The sequence below is a fragment of the Corvus moneduloides genome, chromosome 18 (assembly GCF_009650955.1).
Source record: "Corvus moneduloides isolate bCorMon1 chromosome 18, bCorMon1.pri, whole genome shotgun sequence".
NCBI lineage: Eukaryota > Metazoa > Chordata > Aves > Passeriformes > Corvidae > Corvus > Corvus moneduloides.
Genome location: NC_045493.1, coordinates 5,841,544 through 5,861,790, shown reverse-complemented (window position 1 = coordinate 5,861,790; position 20,247 = coordinate 5,841,544). Strand labels below are relative to the sequence as shown.

General features: G+C 59.0%; 1 long non-coding RNA gene and 2 gene segments (V, D, J or C); 1 reads left to right on the top strand and 2 right to left on the bottom strand.

Moving 5' to 3' along the window:
• LOC116453200 overlaps positions 1 to 19,134 on the bottom strand; it is a 37,963-nt gene extending 18,829 nt beyond the window's left edge. Inside the window, 2 exon segments of the C gene segment in view lie at positions 13,515 to 13,555; positions 18,895 to 19,134. Coding sequence covers positions 13,515 to 13,555; positions 18,895 to 19,119 — 266 coding nt within the window.
• LOC116452924 lies at positions 7,456 to 8,812 on the bottom strand. The segment is given in 3 exon segments: positions 7,456 to 7,470; positions 7,521 to 7,837; positions 8,727 to 8,812. Coding segments are annotated over 3 exon segments (378 nt in total).
• Positions 9,092 to 11,680, top strand: LOC116453210. Its single transcript, XR_004243711.1, has 2 exons — positions 9,092 to 9,168; positions 11,581 to 11,680. It is a non-coding gene; the product is annotated as an uncharacterized LOC116453210 (long non-coding RNA).
• Positions 19,135 to 20,247: the final 1,113 nt, after the last annotated feature.

Genomic DNA, 20,247 nt, shown 5'->3' with positions numbered 1-20,247 from the left:
CACCAAGAGCTTTGTTGGGACCAGGACAATGGGCCCCAGCTGCAAAGTCAGCTCCTGATCTGTGCGACACCAAAGACAGGACATTCCCTTCTGTGGCCATGCAGAAGGGACACGATTCTGCCTCAGCTGCACATCCAGCCAGGAGGGAGAAGGGCCAAAATCTTTCCTCTGGCTTTGGAGTCTGACTCACTTACAGGTACTCATTGTCACCACACCCCATAGCTGCCACTGCTGCTGTCAGCAGCACCACAGAAACAGACAGCCTCGTCCTCAGCTTGGAGCCCAGTGATGGTTAACGTGCCCACGTTGCTGGACCAGGATCCAGAGAATCGCAAAGGGATGCCTGAGGGTCTCTTGTCATTGCTGTAGATCACAGTGACAGGGCCACTGCCAGGGACCTTCTGCTGGAACCAGGCATAGCCAAAGCTGCTGCTACTCCCCGAGCAGGTGATCCTGAACATGTCTGCCACATTTGCTGATAGCGAGGACGGCTGACTCGCTGCTGCTGCCTGGACCAGGGAACCTGGAGAGGCAGAGGAGAGAGGGGAGGAGATGGGAGTCAGTCAGTGTCCCAGGGGCACAGACCTCCCCAAGGAAGAGGATGAGGCCCCTGTGCCCAAAGGCCCTGTCCTGGCCCAGCAAGTCTGGCCATGGCACCTGAGCTGTGGGCAAGCACTGCAAGGAGGAGAAGGGCCCAGGCCATGGTGCAGTCCCACCAGCTCCATGTCCTCAGCCTAATGGGGCTGTGCCTTGAACCCTGACTGGACTTTGAGCTCCCCACCTGCCCAGGCACAGGCCCTCCATGGATACGTGGCCCCCAATGGTCCCTGGAGCTCCTGTCCCACTGCCACCCCCACATACTGCAGGCACCTCTGGCCCACCAAAGATCGCTCTGGGCTGCCTGCTCCTTCCCCAGCATGGCTGATGAGCTCTCAGCTGAGCCAGGGACCACCCCGAGCCTGTTCCTGCCCAGTAGGACCATGGCCTCGCTGCACCAGCAGCTCCTGTGCACAGAGCAGGGGACAGCCCCGCCTGGCCATGGGGACACATCCAGCTGCCCTCGAGCACCCAAGGCTGGTTGGAGATCCTGGTCCCGGGGCACTGTGCTCCCTGGGCGCTGATCAGCAGCAGGGACAGAGCAGCTGGGAAAACCACATCCTGCTTCAGTCGAGGCTGCCACCCTGGGCCTCTCTGAATTGCCACAAGAGAGCTGTGGAGCAGAGAAATGGGCCTTTGAAAGGGAATGGGAACCACACCAAGACCAGGAGCTTCAAGGCTCCACAACACTAAGGAAATTCAAGCCCCCAGTTCCTCCAAATTCAAGGTGAGCTGAGGGTCTCCAGCAGCTTTGCAGCAACCGTGGGTGGAGCTGGGCCGGGGTTTGTACCAGTCCCGAGCACGTAGCACGTCCACCCTTGTCCGGCCAGGGGCAGCCCCTCTGCCTCCTGCCCACAGCACGGCCCACGGCAGCCGCCAAGGAGCCTGCGGGGCTGCTCTGCACCTCGCTGGCACCCGCTGGCACCCGGCTGGCCACAGCCCCTTTGCCTCCTGCGCGCCCCGTGAGCCTCAGCACTGTGCAGTGGGGCCACACTGACACCGTGTGGGGACCAGAAGGGCCTCAGGGACAGCACTGCAGGAACCCAGAGCCCAGCCCGGCACAGGACTCTGCCCTCGCTGCCTCTCACCCCTGCCACGGCTTCCACCAGGTCCAGACATTCCTCCAGCCCTGGCCACAACCTTCAGGGTTTCTGTGAGGCACCCTGCCCACGGCAGCCCGTGCTCACAGGGGAGAGCCTCTCACACAGACACAGGGTCCTTTGGCACAGGTGCTGTCACCAGAGATGAGTTGGCATCAGCCCTGAACTGGCAGGGACTGGCAGGGACCAGAATGTCCAGAGATCATGACAGGGATTGTCCCAGCTCCTCTGAGCAACCACAGAACAAGACATTTTCAGGGCAAGAACAAGTAGCCACACCACAGCTCTTGACTTCTAGGAGCCATGTCACTTCAGTGTCCTGCAGCAGCACTGAGGGCCCCTTAGTGCTATCCTAGATCACAGTGACAGCAGCACTGCCAGGGACCAGGCATAGCCAATGATACCCTCGGAGCAGGAGATTTTGATGGTTTCTCCAGCATTGGCTGACACTGAGGACGGCTGACTCAGAGATGCTTCCAGCACCAGGGAATGTGGAGAGGGTGAGGGGAAAAAAGGGAGTCACAGTCATTGCCCCAGAACAGCCCTCTCTGAGCTGCAGGACAGGGCTCCTGTGCCAGAAGGTCCTGATGGAACAGAGGGATCTCTGCCCCAGACTGAGCCCAAGGCCTGAGCCCAAGGCCAGGACCCCATGAGGAGACCTGGCTGAGCAAGAGGCTGTGGCTGGCAGGAGCATGAGGTGATGGGGCTGATGGCAAAGCAATGCCAGGCACTGCACAGCAGCAGGGTCACCTCCTGCACAGCATGGGGCAAGCAGGAGGCCATTCACAGCCAATGGCCATGGAGTGGGGACACAAAGCTGCCTCAAGCCCACAGCTCTGCTCAGCCCTGAGAGAGAAGGCAAGGAGGGTCCATCTTTAACTCCTCCGTACCTCATTTCCACGTCTCTCTCTATCACCATTCCAGCTGCCACTGCTGCTGTCATAGCCACCACAGTAATAGACAGCCTCATCCTCGGCCTGGACCCCAGTGATGGTTAACGTGCCCGTGGAGCCGGACTTGGATCCGGAGAATCGCGAAGGGATGCCCGAGGGTCTCTTGTCATTGCTGTAGATCACAGTGACAGGGGCAGTGCCAGGGACCTTCTGCTGGAACCAGCCATAGTTGCTGTAGCTACCAGAGCAGGTGATCTTGACCGTCTCTCCCACATTGGCTGACAGCGAGGATGGCTGAGTAACCGCTGCCTGGACCAGGGAACCTGGAGAGGGAGAGAAGAGAGGGGAGAAGACGGGGCTCAGTCAGTGTCCCAGGGGCACAGACCTGCCTGGGCAGCAGGACGGGGCCCTGGTGCCCAAAGGCCCCGTCCAGGCACAGCGAGTCTGGCCATGGCACCTGTGCTGTGGGCGAGCACCACGAGGAGAAGAGGGACCCAGGCCATGGTTCAATCCCACCAGCTCAATGTCCCCAGAATGATGGGGCTGTGCCGTGGACCCTGACTCCCTTTTAAGCCCCTGCCCGCCCAGGACACCTCCCCTCCATGCAAATCCGACCCTGCAGGCACGGCCGGATCCTGCCTGCGCCTCTCTCCGCACATCCCTCCCCGCTCCACACCCAGCCCCTCCACCCCAGATGCAGCAGGGCTTGTCCCCAGGCACAGAGCAGGGACACCTCCCTGCTCTGAGCCTGAAACCCAACAGCACAGACGCCCCTGTCCCCAGACCAGGCTGAGTGGCTGCAGTGCCTAAGGAGAAGGGAGAGCTGGGCACGGGGGAAGGGCATACAGGATCACCTGCAGCTCCCAGTGATGGGGCTGGAATAATGCCAAGCTCCACAATTGCCCAACTTATTTTTGGCATTTTTTCCTCCCATGAGTGTTCCAGGCCCCTAAAATACCCCCTAGCTCTCCTGCTTTTGTGCCCTGACTCTTCTTCTGACAGCTGAGATCCACCACTCAAGACCAAGATTTTTGCTCTTCCCTGACATTCACACCCCAGAACAATGGGAGCAGGCCAGCACCGAGCCTCGGGGTCCAGCAATGCCTCCCCATGAGCTGATCATGAGCCCAAGGTGCTGGTGCTCAGCAGAGGCAGCCAGAGCTGGGGCAGCCCCTGGTCAGCCCTGCTCTGACTCGGGGCACAGGGATTGTGGCTATCTTTGGCAGTCCCAACCCAGACAAAGAGCGGCTGCACCCCAGGAAATTCCCTCTCCCCCAGGACCCTCCCTGTCCCTGACTATGCTGTCCCCAGGGTACTCAGGGCACCAGGAGCTCATCCGGCATGGGCAGGGCAGGGCTGCAGGGTTGTCTCCCTGCGAGCAGCACAGAGGGGATCTGCTGGAGCAGAGCACATGTCCCATGGCAGGAACTGCTACAAAGGCACAGATGCTGCTCCACATTGTGTCTGGGAAGCAGCAAGCAGCACCTGAGAGTGTGCCACCGGAGCAACAGTGGGCTTGTGTCTTTCTTTTCCCATGCTGGGAGTTACCATGGCCCTGATCACCACTGGTGTCCCAGCCAGAAGAGTGAGAGCCTCCTCCTGCTTCTCCTCCTCCTCTGCCAGCCATGGGTAATGTGGCCATGGAGATGAGTGTGTTCCCAAGTGCTGTACATCCCCTCCCAAAATGCCAGGGAACAAGCACAGACCTGGGGCTCTAAGGGGACGCCAGGCTGGGACACCAGGCACAGCCACATTCAGTGCAGGGCAGCAAGGGCAGGGCCATGGTGGGGACCTAATTCCCCATCAAGCAGGCACAGCCGAGACTCCTGACTGATGTCTGCAATAGCAGGAGGTTTTTGCATCACTTCCCCATTGCTGCATGTCACCGTGGCAGCATCACTGCTGCTGTCCTGACCACCAGAGAAATAGACAGCCTCGTCCTCGGCCTGGACCCCAGTGATGGTTAACGTGTTCGAGGAGCCGGATGTGGATCCGGAGAATCGCGAAGGGATGCCCGAGGGTCTGTTGGTGCTGCTGTAGATCACAGTGACAGGGCCACTGCCAGGGACCTTCTGCTGGAACCAGCCATAAGCATTGTTGCTACTGCCAGAGCAGGTCAAGGTGTTTTGCTGCAGAGACATGGACACTGGGGACAGCTAAGCCAGAGCCATATGAGAGCCATGGGCTGCAGCAGAAGCTCTCCATGCCCAGCCCGAGTACCCCAGGCTCCCATGTTCTGGCAAATGCCCACATGCCCAGCCCTGAGCTGCCAGGGTGGCTGCAATGCTGCTGGGCCCTGGGCAGGACTCAGGCTGTGGAGCAGATATGTGGCAAAGGTGTTCTTGGGCAGCTCCACGGGCTGCAGCTCCTAACACTGTCCCAGGCTCCTCTGCCCCTCACATGGACATTGGGCAGTGGGGATGAGCCCAGGCAAGGGCTTCTGCAGCACCAGGGCCCAATCCATGGGGACACAGTCATAGAATCATAGAATGGTTTGAGTTGGAAGGGACATTAAAGACCATCTGGTTCAACACCCCTGCAATGGGCAGGGACACCTTTCCCTGGACCAGGTTGCTCAAAGCCTCATTCAACTTTGCCTTGAAGACTTCCAGGCATGGGCCATCCACAAGTTCTCTGGAAAACCTGCTCCAGTGCCACATCATGCTCAGAGTCACAGCCCTGAGACATGGAACACAAAGGGAAGACATCGAGGAAAGGAAAGGAGAAGTCCAAAGCTGGAGAGGTGGTCATGCCCGGCGGAGTGGAATGAGGCACCAAAACCGGCCTTTTTGACACTCAAAATCTCGCTTGCCTGTGGCTTGGTTTCACCATGAGATCAGCACTGCTGCTGGTGTCAAAGCTACCACAGTAATAGACAACCTCGTCCTCAGCTTGAACACAGTGATCCTCAGGAGGCAGACACAAAACCAGAGAATGGCCAAGGGATGTCCAAGGGACTCCTGTCATTCCAGTAGATCACAGTGACAGGGGCACTGCCAGGGACCTTCTGCTGGAACCAGCCATACTCATTGCTGCTCCCAGAGCACATAACCCAGACAGTTTGTCCCAGGTTGGCTGGCACCGACTGACTGGACAAGGGAGCCTGGAGAGGGAGAGGTGAAAGGCAATAAGATGGGGGTGAGCCATTGCCCCAGGAGCACATCCCTGCCCAGGCAGTGCCACAGGGCTCCTGAGCCCAATGGTCCAATGAGGGAGAGGGACCCGGTCATGGCTACAGAAACTTGGGGCACTCAGAGCCCAGGCTGGCCCAGAGCAATGCAGCAGCGGCAGCTTCAGCAGCAGAGCAGCAAGAGGGCTAGCGAAGCAAAAGGTAACAGGGCTGGGGATGAGGCAGTGCCATTCCTATTATAGGGACAGGGGAAAGAGTCACCTCCTGTGCCTTGTTGTGCACAGTCCTGTCCTCGGGCAGGGGAACTGCCTCAACTCCACTGTCACAGCTTTGTTTGGCCACGAGGAAAAATGGCTCAAAACCTTCCTCTGTTGACACTGGGTTCTGTGCCTCACTTCCCCATTACTCACTGGCATCGTCACCCACATCAGCAGCACTGCTGCTGTCCCAGCTACCACAGAAACAGACAGCCTTGTCCTTGGCCTGGACCCCAGTGATGGTTAACGTGGCCAAGGAGCCGGATATGGATGCAGAGGACTGTGAAGGGATGCCTGAGGGTCTGTTGTTGCTGCCATAGATCACAGTGACACAGCCCAAGGCATCCCAGCACAGAGGCAGCAGAAGGAGGACATGGTCATCAGTAGCAAGAAGTGATGAGTTTGGGAATGAAGCCACACTGATCTTTGTAGGGATAAGGACAATGACCTTCAGACATGAGGGAGAGCAAGAGAGCCTCCAGTTCTGTGGGATAAGGAAAGAAGGACATTTGCAGCCATTTCTGTACAGAGGGGACAGGGACCTGCCCCATAGCCAGCCAGGAGGGAGGAGGGCTGAACTCTTTTCTTTAGTTTTGGAGTCTGGAAAGCTTTGGAATCCTCACTTCCTACTTCTTGTTGTCACTATACAACATAGCCACCACTGCTGCTGTCAGCACTACCACAGAAATAGACAGCCTCGTCCTCGGCCTGGACCCCAGTGATGGTTAACGTGTTCGAGGAGCCGGATGTGGATCCGGAGAATCGCGAAGGGATGCCCGAGGGTCTCTTGGTGTTTTCATAGATCACAGTGACAGGGCCACTGCCAGGGACCTTCTGCTGATACCAGCCATAGTAGCTTGCCACCCCCCGGAGCAGGTGATCCTGACGGTGTCTCCCACGTTGGCTGACAGCAAGGACGGCTGAGTCAACGATGCTGCTGGACCAGGGAACCTGGACAGAAAGAGAAGATTTGGGGAGGGGGGGGGGGGAGTGTCAGTCAGTGCCCCAGCAGCACTGCCCTCCCCAGGCAGGAGAAGAGTAATGGGAGAACTCTATCTTCAGGCACATGTGGGACACCCTGGGTACAGCCCCCACCCCAGGCACACCTGAGGGATTGCTGGAGCAAGAGCCTGACCCTCTCCCTGCCCACTGCCCCTTGGGGCACTCCTCATCCCAGGCACTGAGGCTGGACAGCCCGGGGACATGGCCTGCTGCGGACACCCAGAGTCTGGGGCAGTAGGAGACACCCCTGCCCATGGACCGGCACGAACCACGTCCAGGCCAGCAGCCAGGGACTGCAAGGCAGGGGGGCCCCAGGCAGTGAGAAGCTCTGTGTGGTTAGAATGCATGACAAAGCAATGGGGACATCTTCAGCACACCATGGCCACCAGATGGGATGTGGCATGAGGACAGAATTGCAGGCAAGACCCTGCAAAGCAAGAGCCACAATAGCTGCAGGCACCAAGGGTAGGAACTGCCTATGCTCTGAAGATCTTCCCCACACAGGGAAAGGTTCAGCAGTGAAGAGGAGAGAAAGAATTACCCCGGCATCAACAAGACCCTGAGCAGCACTGCTCTCCCAGCCACCACAGAAATAGACAGCCTCGTCCTCAGCCTGGACCCCAGTGATGGTTAACGTGGCCGTGGAGCCAGACCCGGATCCGGAGAATCGCGAAGGGATGCCCGAGGGTCTGTTGGTATTATCGTAGATCACAGTGACAGGGCCACTGCCAGGGACCTTCTGCTGATACCAGCCATAATAGTTGCTGCTACCACCAGAGCAGGTGATCTTGACAGTCTCTCCCACGTTGGCTGACAGCGAGGACGGCTGACTCACTGCTGCTGCCTGGACCAGGCAACCTGGAGAGAGAGAGGAGAGAGGGGAAAAGATGGGGCTCAGTCAGTGTCCCAGGAGCACAGAACTGCCTGGGGAGCAAGGTTAAAGGGAAGGCCACAGTCAGAAGAGAATGGACCCAGATACGGTCACCAGCATATTTGAGGAGTAGAGCCCCAGCCAAGGCATCTCAGCAGAGAAGCAGCTCTGGCAGACGCTGGAGGACATGGTTAACAGTGGCAAGAGGCAGTGAGGTTGGGAACACAGCTATACCATGAGTTTTGTAGGGACAAGGACAATGGTCCCCAGCCACAAAGTCACCTCCTGTTCTCTAGGACAAAAAATGGAATTCATAGCCATGGTCATGCAGAGGAGACAAAAACCTGCCCCAGCCCCACATCCATAACTCTGCTTGGTCATGAGAAGGACTGAAAATCTCCATTTTTAATTCCTCTGCACCTCATTTGAAAATCTGTCACTTCACCAGCATAGCTGCTGCTGTCCCTGCCACCACAGAAACAGACAGCCTCGTCCTCGGCCTGGACCCCAGTGATGGTTAACGTGGCCGTGGTGCCGGATGTGGATCCAGAGAACTGTGAAGGGATGCCCGAGGGTCTCCTATCATTAGCATAGATCACAGTGACAGGGGCACTGCCAGGGACCTTTCTGCTGATGCCAGCCATAATAGTTGTCGCCACTCCCCGAGCAGGTGATCCTGACGGTGTCTCCCACACTGGCTGACACCGAGGATGGCTGAGTCACCGCTGCCTGGACCAGGGAACCTGGAGAGGGAGAGGAGAGAGAGGAGAAGAAGGAGAGAAATCTGAGCCCCGGGAACACAGCTTTCCCAGGGCAGCAGGATGTAGCCCTGTGCCCAGAAGCCCTGTCCAGGCACAGCGAGTCTGGCCATGGCACCTGAGCTGTGGGCGAGCACCACGAGGAGAAGAGGGACCCAGGCCATGGTTCAATCCCACCAGCTCAGCGTCCTCACACTGGTGAGCTGTGCTGTGGACCTTGTATAGCTTTTAAGCAACCACCTGCCTGGGCCATGGCTCCTCCATGAAATTTAGGACTCATTCCTCAGAAACAGCATCCTCCAGAATCTGCGGGTCAGCAGCAACCATCCTGCAGTGTGCCTCAGTCCTGAGCAGCACTGCTGTCCTGACCACCACAGACATAGACAGCCTCGTCCTCGGCCTGGACCCCAGTGATGGTTAACGTGCCCCCGGAGCCAGAGAATCGTGAAGGGATGCCCGAGGGTCTCTTGTCATCGCTGTAGATCACAGTGACAGGGCCACTGCCAGGGACCTTCTGCTGATACCAGCCATAGCCAGAGCTGCTGCTACTCCCCGAGCAGGTGATCCTGAACATGTCTGCCACATTTGCTGATAGCGAGGACGGCTGACTCGCTGCTGCTGCCTAGACCAGGGAACCTGGAGAGGGAGAGGAGAGAGGGGAGGAGATGGGAGTCAGTCAGTGTCCCAGGGGCACAGACCTCCCCAAGGAAGAGGATGAGGCCCCTGTGCCCAAAGGCCCTGTCCTGGCCCAGCAAGTCTGGCCATGGCACCTGAGCTGTGGGCAAGCACTGCAAGGAGGAGAAGGGCCCAGGCCATGGTACAGTCCCACCAGCTCCATGTCCTCAGCCTAATGGGGATGTGCCTTGAACCCTGACTGGACTTTGAGCTCCCCACCTGCCCAGGCACAGGCCCTCCATGGATACGTGGCCCCCAATGGTCCCTGGAGCTCCTGTCCCACTGCTACCCCCACATACTGCAGGCATCTCTGGCCCACCAAAGATCGCTCTGGGCTGCCTGCTCCTTCCCCAGCATGGCTGATGAGCTCTCAGCTGAGCCAGGGACCACCCCGAGCCTGTTCCTGCCCAGTAGGACCATGGCCTCGCTGCACCAGCAGCTCCTGTGCACAGAGCAGGGGACAGCCCCACCTGCCCATGGGGACGCATCCAGCTGCCCTCGAGCACCCAAGGCTGGTTGGAGATCCTGGTCCCGGGGCACTGTGCTCCCTGGGCGCTGATCAGCAGCAGGGACAGAGCAGCTGGGAAAACCACATCCTGCTTCAGTCGAGGCTGCCACCCTGGGCCTCTCTGAATTGCCACAAGAGAGCTGTGGAGCAGAGAAATGGGCCTTTGAAAGGGAAATGGGAACCACACCAAGACCAGGAGCTTCAAGGCTCCACAACACTAAGGAAATTCAAGCCCCCAGTTCCTCCAAATTCAAGGTGAGCTGAGGGTCTCCAGCAGCTTTGCAGCAACCGTGGGTGGAGCTGGGCCGGGGTTTGTACCAGTCCCGAGCACGTAGCACGTCCACTCTTGTCCGGCCAGGGGCAGCCCCTCTGCCTCCTGCCCACAGCACGGCCCACGGCAGCCGCCAAGGAGCCTGCGGGGCTGCTCTGCACCTCGCTGGCACCCGCTGGCACCCGGCTGGCCACAGCCCCTTTGCCTCCTGCGCGCCCCGTGAGCCTCAGCACTGTGCAGTGGGGCCACACTGACACCGTGTGGGGACCAGAAGAGCCTCAGGGACAGCACTGCAGGAACCCAGAGCCCAGCCCGGCACAGGACTCTGCCCTCGCTGCCTCTCACCCCTGCCACGGCTTCCACCAGGTCCAGACATTCCTCCAGCCCTGGCCACAACCTTCAGGGTTTCTGTGAGGCACCCTGCCCACGGCAGCCCGTGCTCACAGGGGAGAGCCTCTCACACAGACACAGGGTCCTTTGGCACAGGTGCTGTCACCAGAGATGAGTTGGCATCAGCCCTGAACTGGCAGGGACTGGCAGGGACCAGAATGTCCAGAGATCATGATAGGGATTGTCCCAGCTCCTCTGAGCAACCACAGAACAAGACATTTTCAGGGCAAGAACAAGTAGCCACACCACAGCTCTTCACTTCCAGGAGCCATGTCACTTCAGTGTCCTGCAGCAGCACTGAGGGCCCCTTGGTGCTATCCTAGATCACAGTGACAGCAGCACTGCCAGGGACCAGGCATAGCCAATGATACCCTCGGAGCAGGAGATTTTGATGGTTTCTCCAGCATTGGCTGACACTGAGGACGGCTGACTCAGAGATGCTTCCTGCACCAGGGAATGTGGAGAGGGACAAGAGAGAGGCGAGAAAAGGGGGACCCTCAGTGTTCCAGGAACATGGCAGTCTCCTGGGCAGGGGGATCGGGAAAGCCACAGTCAGAGGAGAATGGGTGCAACCATTTGGGGAGCAAAGCCAAGCCCATTGCACCCCAAGGCATCCCAGCACAGAGGAACCTCTGGTGGCAGCAGCAGGAGGACATGGTCATCAGTAGCAAGAGGCAGTGGGATGGGGACAAGGCCACACCATGAGTTTTGTAGGGACCAGGACAATGGTCCTCAGGCACAGAGTCACCTCCAGTGCTCTGGGACACAAAAGGGGGCACCTGTGTAGCCATGGTCATGCAGAGGCAACAAAACCTGCCCCAATACAACATCCAAAACTCTGCTTGTTTGTGAGTAGAAAAGATTTCTCTCGACCTCACTTGAAAACCTCCCTTTGTCACTACACCAACATAGCTGCTGTCAAGACCACCACAGAAATAGACAGCCTCGTCCTTGGCCTGGACCCCAGTGATGGTTAACGTGGCCGTGGAGCCGGATGTGGATCCGGAGAATCGCGAAGGGATGCCCTCGGGTCTGTTATCACGATAGATCACAGTGACAGGGGCACTGCCAGGGACCTTCTGCTGATACCAGCCAGCATAAGCATAGCTGCTGCTAAGCCCAGAGCAGGTGATCCTGACAGTCTCTCCCACGTTGGCTGACAGCGAGGACGGCTGCTGAGTCAGCGCTGCCTGGACCAGGGAACCTGGAGAGGGAGAGGGGAGAGGGGGATCAGCCAGTCTCCCAGGAGCACAGACCTGCCTGGGCAAGGTTACAGGGAATGCAGCTGTCATGGCCAGAACAGACAGGGACATGGTCCCAGGCCCATTGCAGGAGCAGAGCCCAGCCCATTGCAGAATGGCTGCACACAGGCAGCTCTGGCAGCATGTGGGGACATGATCATCAGTAGCAAGAGGCTGTGAGGAGCACAGCTGCACCAAGAGCTTTGTTGGGACCAGGACAATGGGCCCCAGCTGCAAAGTCAGCTCCTGATCTGTGCGACACCAAAGACAGGACATTCCCTTCTGTGGCCATGCAGAAGGGACACGATTCTGCCTCAGCTGCACATCCAGCCAGGAGGGAGAAGGGCCAAAATCTTTCCCCTGGTTTTGGAGTCTGACTCACTTACAGGTACTCATTGTCACCACACCCCATAGCTGCCACTGCTGCTGTCAGCACCACCACAGAAACAGACAGCCGCGTCCTCAGCTTGGAGCCCACTGATGGTTAACGTGCCCACGTTGCTGGACCAGGATCCAGAGAATCACAAAGGGATGCCTGAGGGTCTCTTGTCATTGCTGTAGATCACAGTGACAGGGCCACTGCCAGGGACCTTCTGCTGATGCCAGCCAGAATAAGGATAGCTGCCAATGCTACTGGAGCAGGTGATCCTTATGGTCTCTCCCACGTTGGCTGACAGTGAGGATGGCTGACTCACTGCTGCTGCCTGGACCAGGGAACTGGAGAGGGAGAGGAGAGAGGGGAGAAGACAGGGGTCAGTCAGTGTCCCAGGGGCACAGACCTGCCTGGGGAGCAGGAAAGGGCCCTGGTGCCCAGAAGCCCCATCCAGGCCCAGCAAGTCTGGCCATGGCACCTGAGCTGTGGGCGAGCACCACGAGGATAGGAGGGGCCCAGGCCATGGCACAATCCCACCAGCTCCATGTCCTCACACCGATGGGGCTGTGCTGTGGCAGCCAACACCCTGTTATGAGGCTGCCATCCCGGCACAGACCCTCCTTAGAAATGTGGCCCCCAGTGTTTCCTGTTGCACTGCTGCCTCTCTTTCTTGCCCACCAATTCAGCAAGATGACTCCAGATCAATGCATCCTCTGCACCACCTTCACCAGGCCTGTGACCCTGGCATCACCCACCCACCGTGCATCCCCTGTGGCAGCTCAGCTCCTCCATCCACTCCCTTCCCACACAAGGGCTTCTGCGCAGGGCTCCGTGCCTGCAGCTGCCCCAGACAAGCCCATGGCCCCCCACCAGTGCTGAGCTTCCACAGCACCCCCACTGCAGGCACCACACCCAGCACCAGTGACGCTCCCCCTTGTCAGCAGCACCCCAGGGAACACAAGGGCTCTGCATCCTGCAGCCTCTGCAGCATGAGGGCCAGTGCCCAGCCTGCCCAGCCCCACACACCTGCACACACCTCTCCACACCACTCTTCCCAGACCGGCCTCTGCCTTTCCATGCTGCTCCTTTGGCCGTAGAGGCAGACAAGGGAAATCACAAAGTGATGCTCGAGGGTATCATGTTGCTGTAGTGACAGGGGCACTGCCAGGGACCCTCTGCTTGGACCAGCCAGCACAAGTCTAGCTACTGCTAAACCCCGAGCAGCCGATCTTTACAGTTTCTCTGAGGCTGACTGACACCAAGGATGGCTGACTTGCAATACTGCCTGGGCCAGGAGAGCTGGAGAAGGAGACAGGAGAAGACAGGGTTCAGTAAGGAAGGCAGCTCTACCCTGATGCGTGACACTGGAATGTATGGACTCATCGCTGAACTCTGCCACAGCAGAAGGTTTTTCTATCACTTCAGCAATCCTCTGAGCCACTGTGGCAGCATCACTGCTGCTGTCATAGCTACCACAGAAATAGACAGCCTCGTCCTCAGCCTGGACCCCAGTGATGGTTAACGCGTTCGAGGAGCCGGATGTGGATCCGGAGAATCGCGAAGGGATGCCCGAGGGGCCTGTTGTTATCGTTGTAGATCACAGTGACAGGGCCACTGCCAGGGACCTTCTGCTGGAACCAGCCATAATCGCTGCTGCTGCTAGCCCCAGAGCAGGTGATCCTGACCGTCTCTCCCCACGTTGGCTGACACCGAGGACAGCTGATTCAGTGATGCTGCTGGACCAGGGAAACCTGGAGAGGGAGAGGAGATAGGGGGAGAAGCCAGGACTCTGACTGAGTCCCAGGAGCACAGACCTGCCAGGATAAGGTTACAGGGAATGCCACAGTCAGAGGAGAACAGACATGGAAAATGGCCACAGGCACAAGTGGGGAGCAGAGCCCAGCCCCAGGTATCCCAGCACAGAGGCAGCAGCAGGAAGACATGGTCATTCATAGTAGGTCAGAGGATAGTGGGAGACAAAGCCACGCTATGGGTTTTGTAGCGAGCAGGACAGTGAGCACCAGCCACAAAGTCACCTCCCACTCTCGAGGACACAAAATGGGCGAAATTAAGAGCCAGGGTCATGTGGAGGAGACAAAATCTTGCTCCAGTCTCACATCCACAACTCTGCTTGGCCATGAGAAGGACAGAAACTGTCCATTTTTAATTCCTCTGTACCTCACTTGAAAATCTGTGTCACCAGCACTGCTGCTGTCCCAGTTGCCACAGAAATAGACAGCCTCATCCTCGGCCTGGACCCCAGTGATGGTTAACGTGCCCGTGGAGCTGGATGTGGATCCAGAGAATCACGAAGGGATGCCCGAGGGTCTGTTGTCATTAGCATAGATCACAGTGACAGGGCCACTGCCAGGGACCTTCTGCTGGAACCAGGCATAGCCAAAGCTGCTGCTAGCCCCAGAGCAGGTGATCCTGACCGTCTCTCCCACGTTGGCTGGCAGCAAGGACGGCTGACTCACTGCTGCTGCCTGGACCCGAGAACCTGGAGAGGGAGAGGACAGAGGGGAGGACAGGGGGTGAGTAAGTGACCTGGGAACACAGATCTCCCCAGGCAGTGCAACAGGGATAGCATCCCTGTGCTCAGTCCCCAGCTGGGCACAGTGAGTCTGGCCAGGACACCTGCACCAGGGATGAATAACATGGCGAGGAGGGGGCAAGGCCAGCCAGGTGCCAGCTGCTCAGGCAACACAGGATGGGGATGGGTTCAGGCTCCTTGTTGTTGTGGGGTCATAGTGGCACATTGTCCCTGGTCAGGGGCTTCCCCGAGGGCCAGAGGTGCTTGGGCTCCTGAACAGGCTGAACATGAACCCAGTGGGCTGGCACTGAGCAAACACAGCCAATGCAGCCTTAGCCCAGCAGCTCCTCTTGCAGCACAACAGAGCATTCCCTTACCAGCTCTGATCTGCCCCAGCAGCCTCAAGAGTGTGCCCGGAGCTCCTGTGCCCGTGGGAAATGTCCCTTCCCAGCTTTGAAGGCAAAGCTTTGTCCCAGCTCCCTGGCCCATGGCATGTCCCTAGCTCTCACTGCTGGGGCCACAAGGCTGAGCCCCCTGCGGTGATGTCCAGGGGCTTGTGGCAAAGCAGGGCTGGCAGCTGTGCTGGGAGGCAGGCTGGCCCGGCCCCCGGGCACCAGCTGAGGAGCACAGAGGGACCTTGGCCCTGGAGCAGTGTGCAGGGGCAGGGCTGCTGGGAGGTCATCCCTTCCCAAATGACAGGGGATGGGCATGCTCCTGGGACTGTAAGAGACACCTGAGCTGGGAGGCTTTTGTATCACTTCCCCATTGCTCTGTGGCACCGTGCAGCACCACTGCTGCTGTCATCACCACCACAGAAATAGACAGCCTCGTCCTCGGCCTGGACCCCAGTGATGGTTAACGTGCCCGTGGAGCCGGATGTGGATCTGGAGAATTGCGAAGGGATGCCCGAGGGTCCCTTGTTGCTATCGTAGATCAGAGCGACAGGGGCAGTGCCAGGGAGCTTCTGCTGATGCCAGCCATAGCTGCCACTGCTACCAGAGCAGGTGATCCCTGACCGTGTCTCCAACGTTGGTTGACACTGAGGATGGCTGACTCGCTGCTGCTGCCTAGACCAGGGAACCTGGAGAGGCAGAGGAGAGAGGGAGGAGATGGGAGTCAGTCAGTGTCCCAGGGGCACAGACCTCCCCAAGGAAGAGGATGAGGCCCCTGTGCCCAAAGGCCCTGTCCTGGCCCAGCAAGTCTGGCCATGGCACCTGAGCTGTGGGCAAGCACTGCAAGGAGGAGAAGGGCCCAGGCCATGGTACAGTCCCACCAGCTCCATGTCCTCAGCCTAATGGGGCTGTGCCTTGAACCCTGGCTGGACTTTGAGCTCCCCACCTGCCCAGGCACAGGCCCTCCATGGATACGTGGCCCCCAATGGTCCCTGGAGCTCCTGTCCCACTGCCACCCCCACATACTGCAGGCACCTCTGGCCCACCAAAGATCGCTCTGGGCTGCCTGCTCCTTCCCCAGCATGGCTGATGAGCTCTCAGCTGAGCCAGGGACCACCCGAGCCTGTTCCTGCCCAGTAGGACCATGGCCTCGCTGCACCAGCAGCTCCTGTGCACAGAGCAGGGGACAGCCCCGCCTGGCCATGGGGACACATCCAGCTGCCCTCGAGCACCCAAGGCTGGTTGGAGATCCTGGTCCCGGGGCACTGTGCTCCCTGGGCGCTGATCAGCAGCAGGGACAGAGCAGCTGGGAAAACCACATCCTGCTTCAGTCGAGGCTGCCACCCTGGGCCTCTCTGAATTGCCACAAGAGAGCTGTGGAGCAGAGAAATGGGCCTTTGAAAGGGAATGGGAACCACACCAAGACCAGGAGCTTCAAGGCTCCACAACACTAAGGAAATTCAAGCCCCCAGTTCCTCCAAATTCAAGGTGAGCTGAGGGTCTCCAGCAGCTTTGCAGCAACCGTGGGTGGAGCTGGGCCGGGGTTTGTACCAGTCCCGAGCACGTAGCACGTCCACTCTTGTCCGGCCAGGGGCAGCCCCTCTGCCTCCTGCCCACAGCACGGCCCACGGCAGCCGCCAAGGAGCCTGCGGGCTGCTCTGCACCTCGCTGGCACCCGCTGGCACCCGGCTGGCCACAGCCCTTTGCCTCCTGCGCGCCCCGTGAGCCTCAGCACTGTGCAGTGGGGCCACACTGACACCGTGTGGGACCAGAAGGGCCTCAGGGACAGCACTTGCAGGAACCCAGAGCCCAGCCCGGCACAGGACTCTGCCCTCGCTGCCTCTCACCCCCTGCCACGGCTTCCACCAGGTCCAGGACATTCCTCCAGCCCTGGCCACAACCTTCAGGGTTTCTGTGAGGCACCCTGCCCACGGCAGCCCGTGCTCACAGGGGAGAGCCTCTCACACAGACACAGGGTCCTTTGGCACAGGTGCTGTCACCAGAGATGAGTTGGCATCAGCCCTGAACTGGCAGGGACTGGCAGGGACCAGAATGTCCAGAGATCATGATAGGGATTGTCCCAGCTCCTCTGAGCAACCACAGAACAAGACATTTTCAGGGCAAGAACAAGTAGCCACACCACAGCTCTTGACTTCTAGGAGCCATGTCACTTCAGTGTCCTGCAGCAGCACTGAGGGCCCCTTGGTGCTATCCTAGATCACAGTGACAGCAGCACTGCCAGGGACCAGGCATAGCCAATGATACCCTCGGAGCAGGAGATTTTGATGGTTTTCTCCAGCATTGGCTGACACTGAGGACGGCTGACTCAGAGATGCTTCCTGCACCAGGGAATGTGGAGAGGGAGAGGGGAAAAAAGGGAGTCAGTCAGTGCCCCAGAACAGCCCTCTCTGAGCTGCAGGACAGGGCTCCTGTGCCAGAAGGTCCTGATGGAACAGAGGGATCTCTGCCCAGACTGAGCCAAGGGCTGAGCCCAAGGCCAGGGACCCCATGAGGAGACCTGGCCGAGCAAGAGGCTGTGGCTGGCAGGAGCATGAGGTGATGGGGCTGATGACAAAGCAATGCCAGGCACTGCACAGCAGCAGGGTCACCTCCTGCACAGCATGGGGCAAGCAGGAGGCCATTCACAGCCAATGGCCATGGAGTGGGGACACAAAGCTGCCTCAAGCCCACAGCTCTGCTCAGCCCTGAGAGAGAGGGCACAGAGGGTCCATCTTTAACTCCTCCATTTCCAGAGAGCTGAGCCCCCTGCAGCGATGGTCCAGGAGCGTCCTGGCACAGCTGGGCTGGGAGCTGGGCAGGCAGGCAGCTGGCAGGGCCCTGGGCACCAGCCAGGGAGATCAGGAGTAGCTCTGGAGCACAGGGCAGGGACAGGGCTGCTGGGAGGTTCATCCCGGCACTTCTTCATTGAGGGTGTGGGCAAACGCTGGACAGGCTTCCTAGAGAGCTAGATGATATCCCAGGCCTGCAAGTGTTACACAGGCACTTGGACAATGCCCTACATTTTGGTCATCCCTGAAGTGGCCACGCAGTTAGACTATGTGATCATTGAAGGCCTCTTCCATCGGAAATATTCTATTCAGTTCTATCCTATCTGCTCTCATCCACAAATGACAGGGAAACGGCTGTAACGATGGAGCTGTGTCACTGGGAACAGCCACATTCACCACAGGGCAGAAAGGGCAGGGTCGTGCAGGGACCTGCCCCACCATCAAACAGGGACAGCAGAGACTCCTAATTGGCCCCTGCCACGGCAGGAGAACGTTGTACCCCTTCTCCATTGCTCCATTTCACCATGGTAACATTATCACTGCCACTCTTGTAGATACCACATGAACAGACAGCCTTGTCCTGGGCTGGAGCCCAGAGATGGGTACTGTACTCATGGAGCTGGACTGGGATCTGGAGAATTGTGAAGGGATGTCCAGTAGTCCCAAGTCATTGTAGTAGATCACAGTGACAGGGGCACAGCCAGGAAATTTAGGCTGGTACCAGTCACAGCTGCTGCCATCCATGGAGCAGATGACTTTGATGGCTTGTCCCATCCCCAAGTAGAGCTGACAGAGCACTGCCTGGACCAGGGAGCCTGGAGAGGAGAGGATGGATGGAGAGAAGAAGATGGGGGGTCAGCCAGTGACGTGGAGCATGGCCCTCTGTGGTCAAGGGAACAGTGAAAGGGACAAATCTGCCTGCAGCAGATGGGACATACATGGGACATGGCAGCGCTGCTGCGAGGTCATAACTTCCTCAAATGACGGGGGATGGGCACAGTCCCTGGGGCTTCAAGGGATGGCTGAGGCAGGAGGTTTTTGTACCACTTCCCCATTGCTCTGTGTCACTGTGCAGCAGTACTGCTGCTGTCATAGCTACCACAGAATAGACAGCCTCGTCCTCGGCCTGGACCCCAGTGATGGTTAACGTGGCCGTGGAGCCGGACTTGGATCCGGAGAATCGCGAAGGGATGCCCGAGGGTCTCTTGTCATTGTAGTAGATCACAGTGACAGGGCCACTGCCAGGGACCTTCTGTTGATACCAGCCATAGCTGTAGCTGCCACCAGAGCAGGTGATCTTGACCGTCTCTCCCACGTTGGCCGACAGCGAGGACGGCATGATTCAGCGCTGCCTGGACCAGGGAACCTGGAGAGGGAGAGAAGAGAGGGGAGAAGACGGGGGCTCAGTCAGTGTCCCAGGGGCACAGACCTGCCTGGGCAGCAGGACGGGGCCCCTGTGCCCAAAGGCCCCGTCCAGGCACAGCGAGTCTGGCCATGGCACCTGTGCTGTGGCGAGCACCACGAGGAGAAGAGGGACCCAGGCCATGGTTCAATCCCACCAGCTCAGTGTCCCCAGAATGATGGGGCTGTGCCGTGGACCCTGACTCCCTTTTAAGCCCCTGCCCGCCCAGGACACCTCCCCTCCCATGCAAAGCCGACCCTGCGGGCACGGCCGGATCCTGCCTGCGCCTCTCTCCGCACATCCCTCCCCGCTCCACACCCAGCCCCTCCACCCCAGATGCAGCAGGGCTTGTCCCCAGGCACAAAGAATGGACACCTCCCAGCTCTGAGCCTGAAACCAACAGCACAGACGCCCCTGTCCCCAGACCAGGCTGAGTGGCTGCAGTGCCTAAGGAGAAGGGAGAGCTGGGCACTGGGGCAAGGGCATGCAGGATCACCTGCAGCTCCCAATGATGGGGCTGGAATAATGCCAAGCTCCACAATTGCCCAACTTATTTTTGGCATTTTTTCACTCCCATGAGTGTTTCCAGGCCCCTGACTCTTCTTCTGACAGCTGAGATCCACCACTCAAGACCAAGATTTTTGCTCTTCCCAGACATTCACACCCCAGAACAATGGGAGCAGGCCAGCACCGAGGAGCCCCGGGGTCCAGCAATGCCTCCCCATGAGCTGATCATGAGCCCAAGGTGCTGGTGCTCAGCAGAGGCAGCCAGAGCTGGGGCAGCCCCTGGTCAGCCCTGCTCTGACTCGGGGCACAGGGATTGTGGCTATCCTTTGGCAGTCCCAACCCAGACAAAGAGCGGCTGCACCCCAGGAAATTCCCTCTCCCCCGGACCCTCCCTGTCCCTGACCTATGCTGTCCCCAGGGTACTCAGGGCACCAGGAGCTCATCCGGCATGGGCAGGGCAGGGCTGCAGGGTTGTCTCCCTGCGAGCAGCACAGAGGGGATCTGCTGGAGCAGAGGCACATGTCCCATGGCAGGAACTGCTACAAAGGCACAGATGCT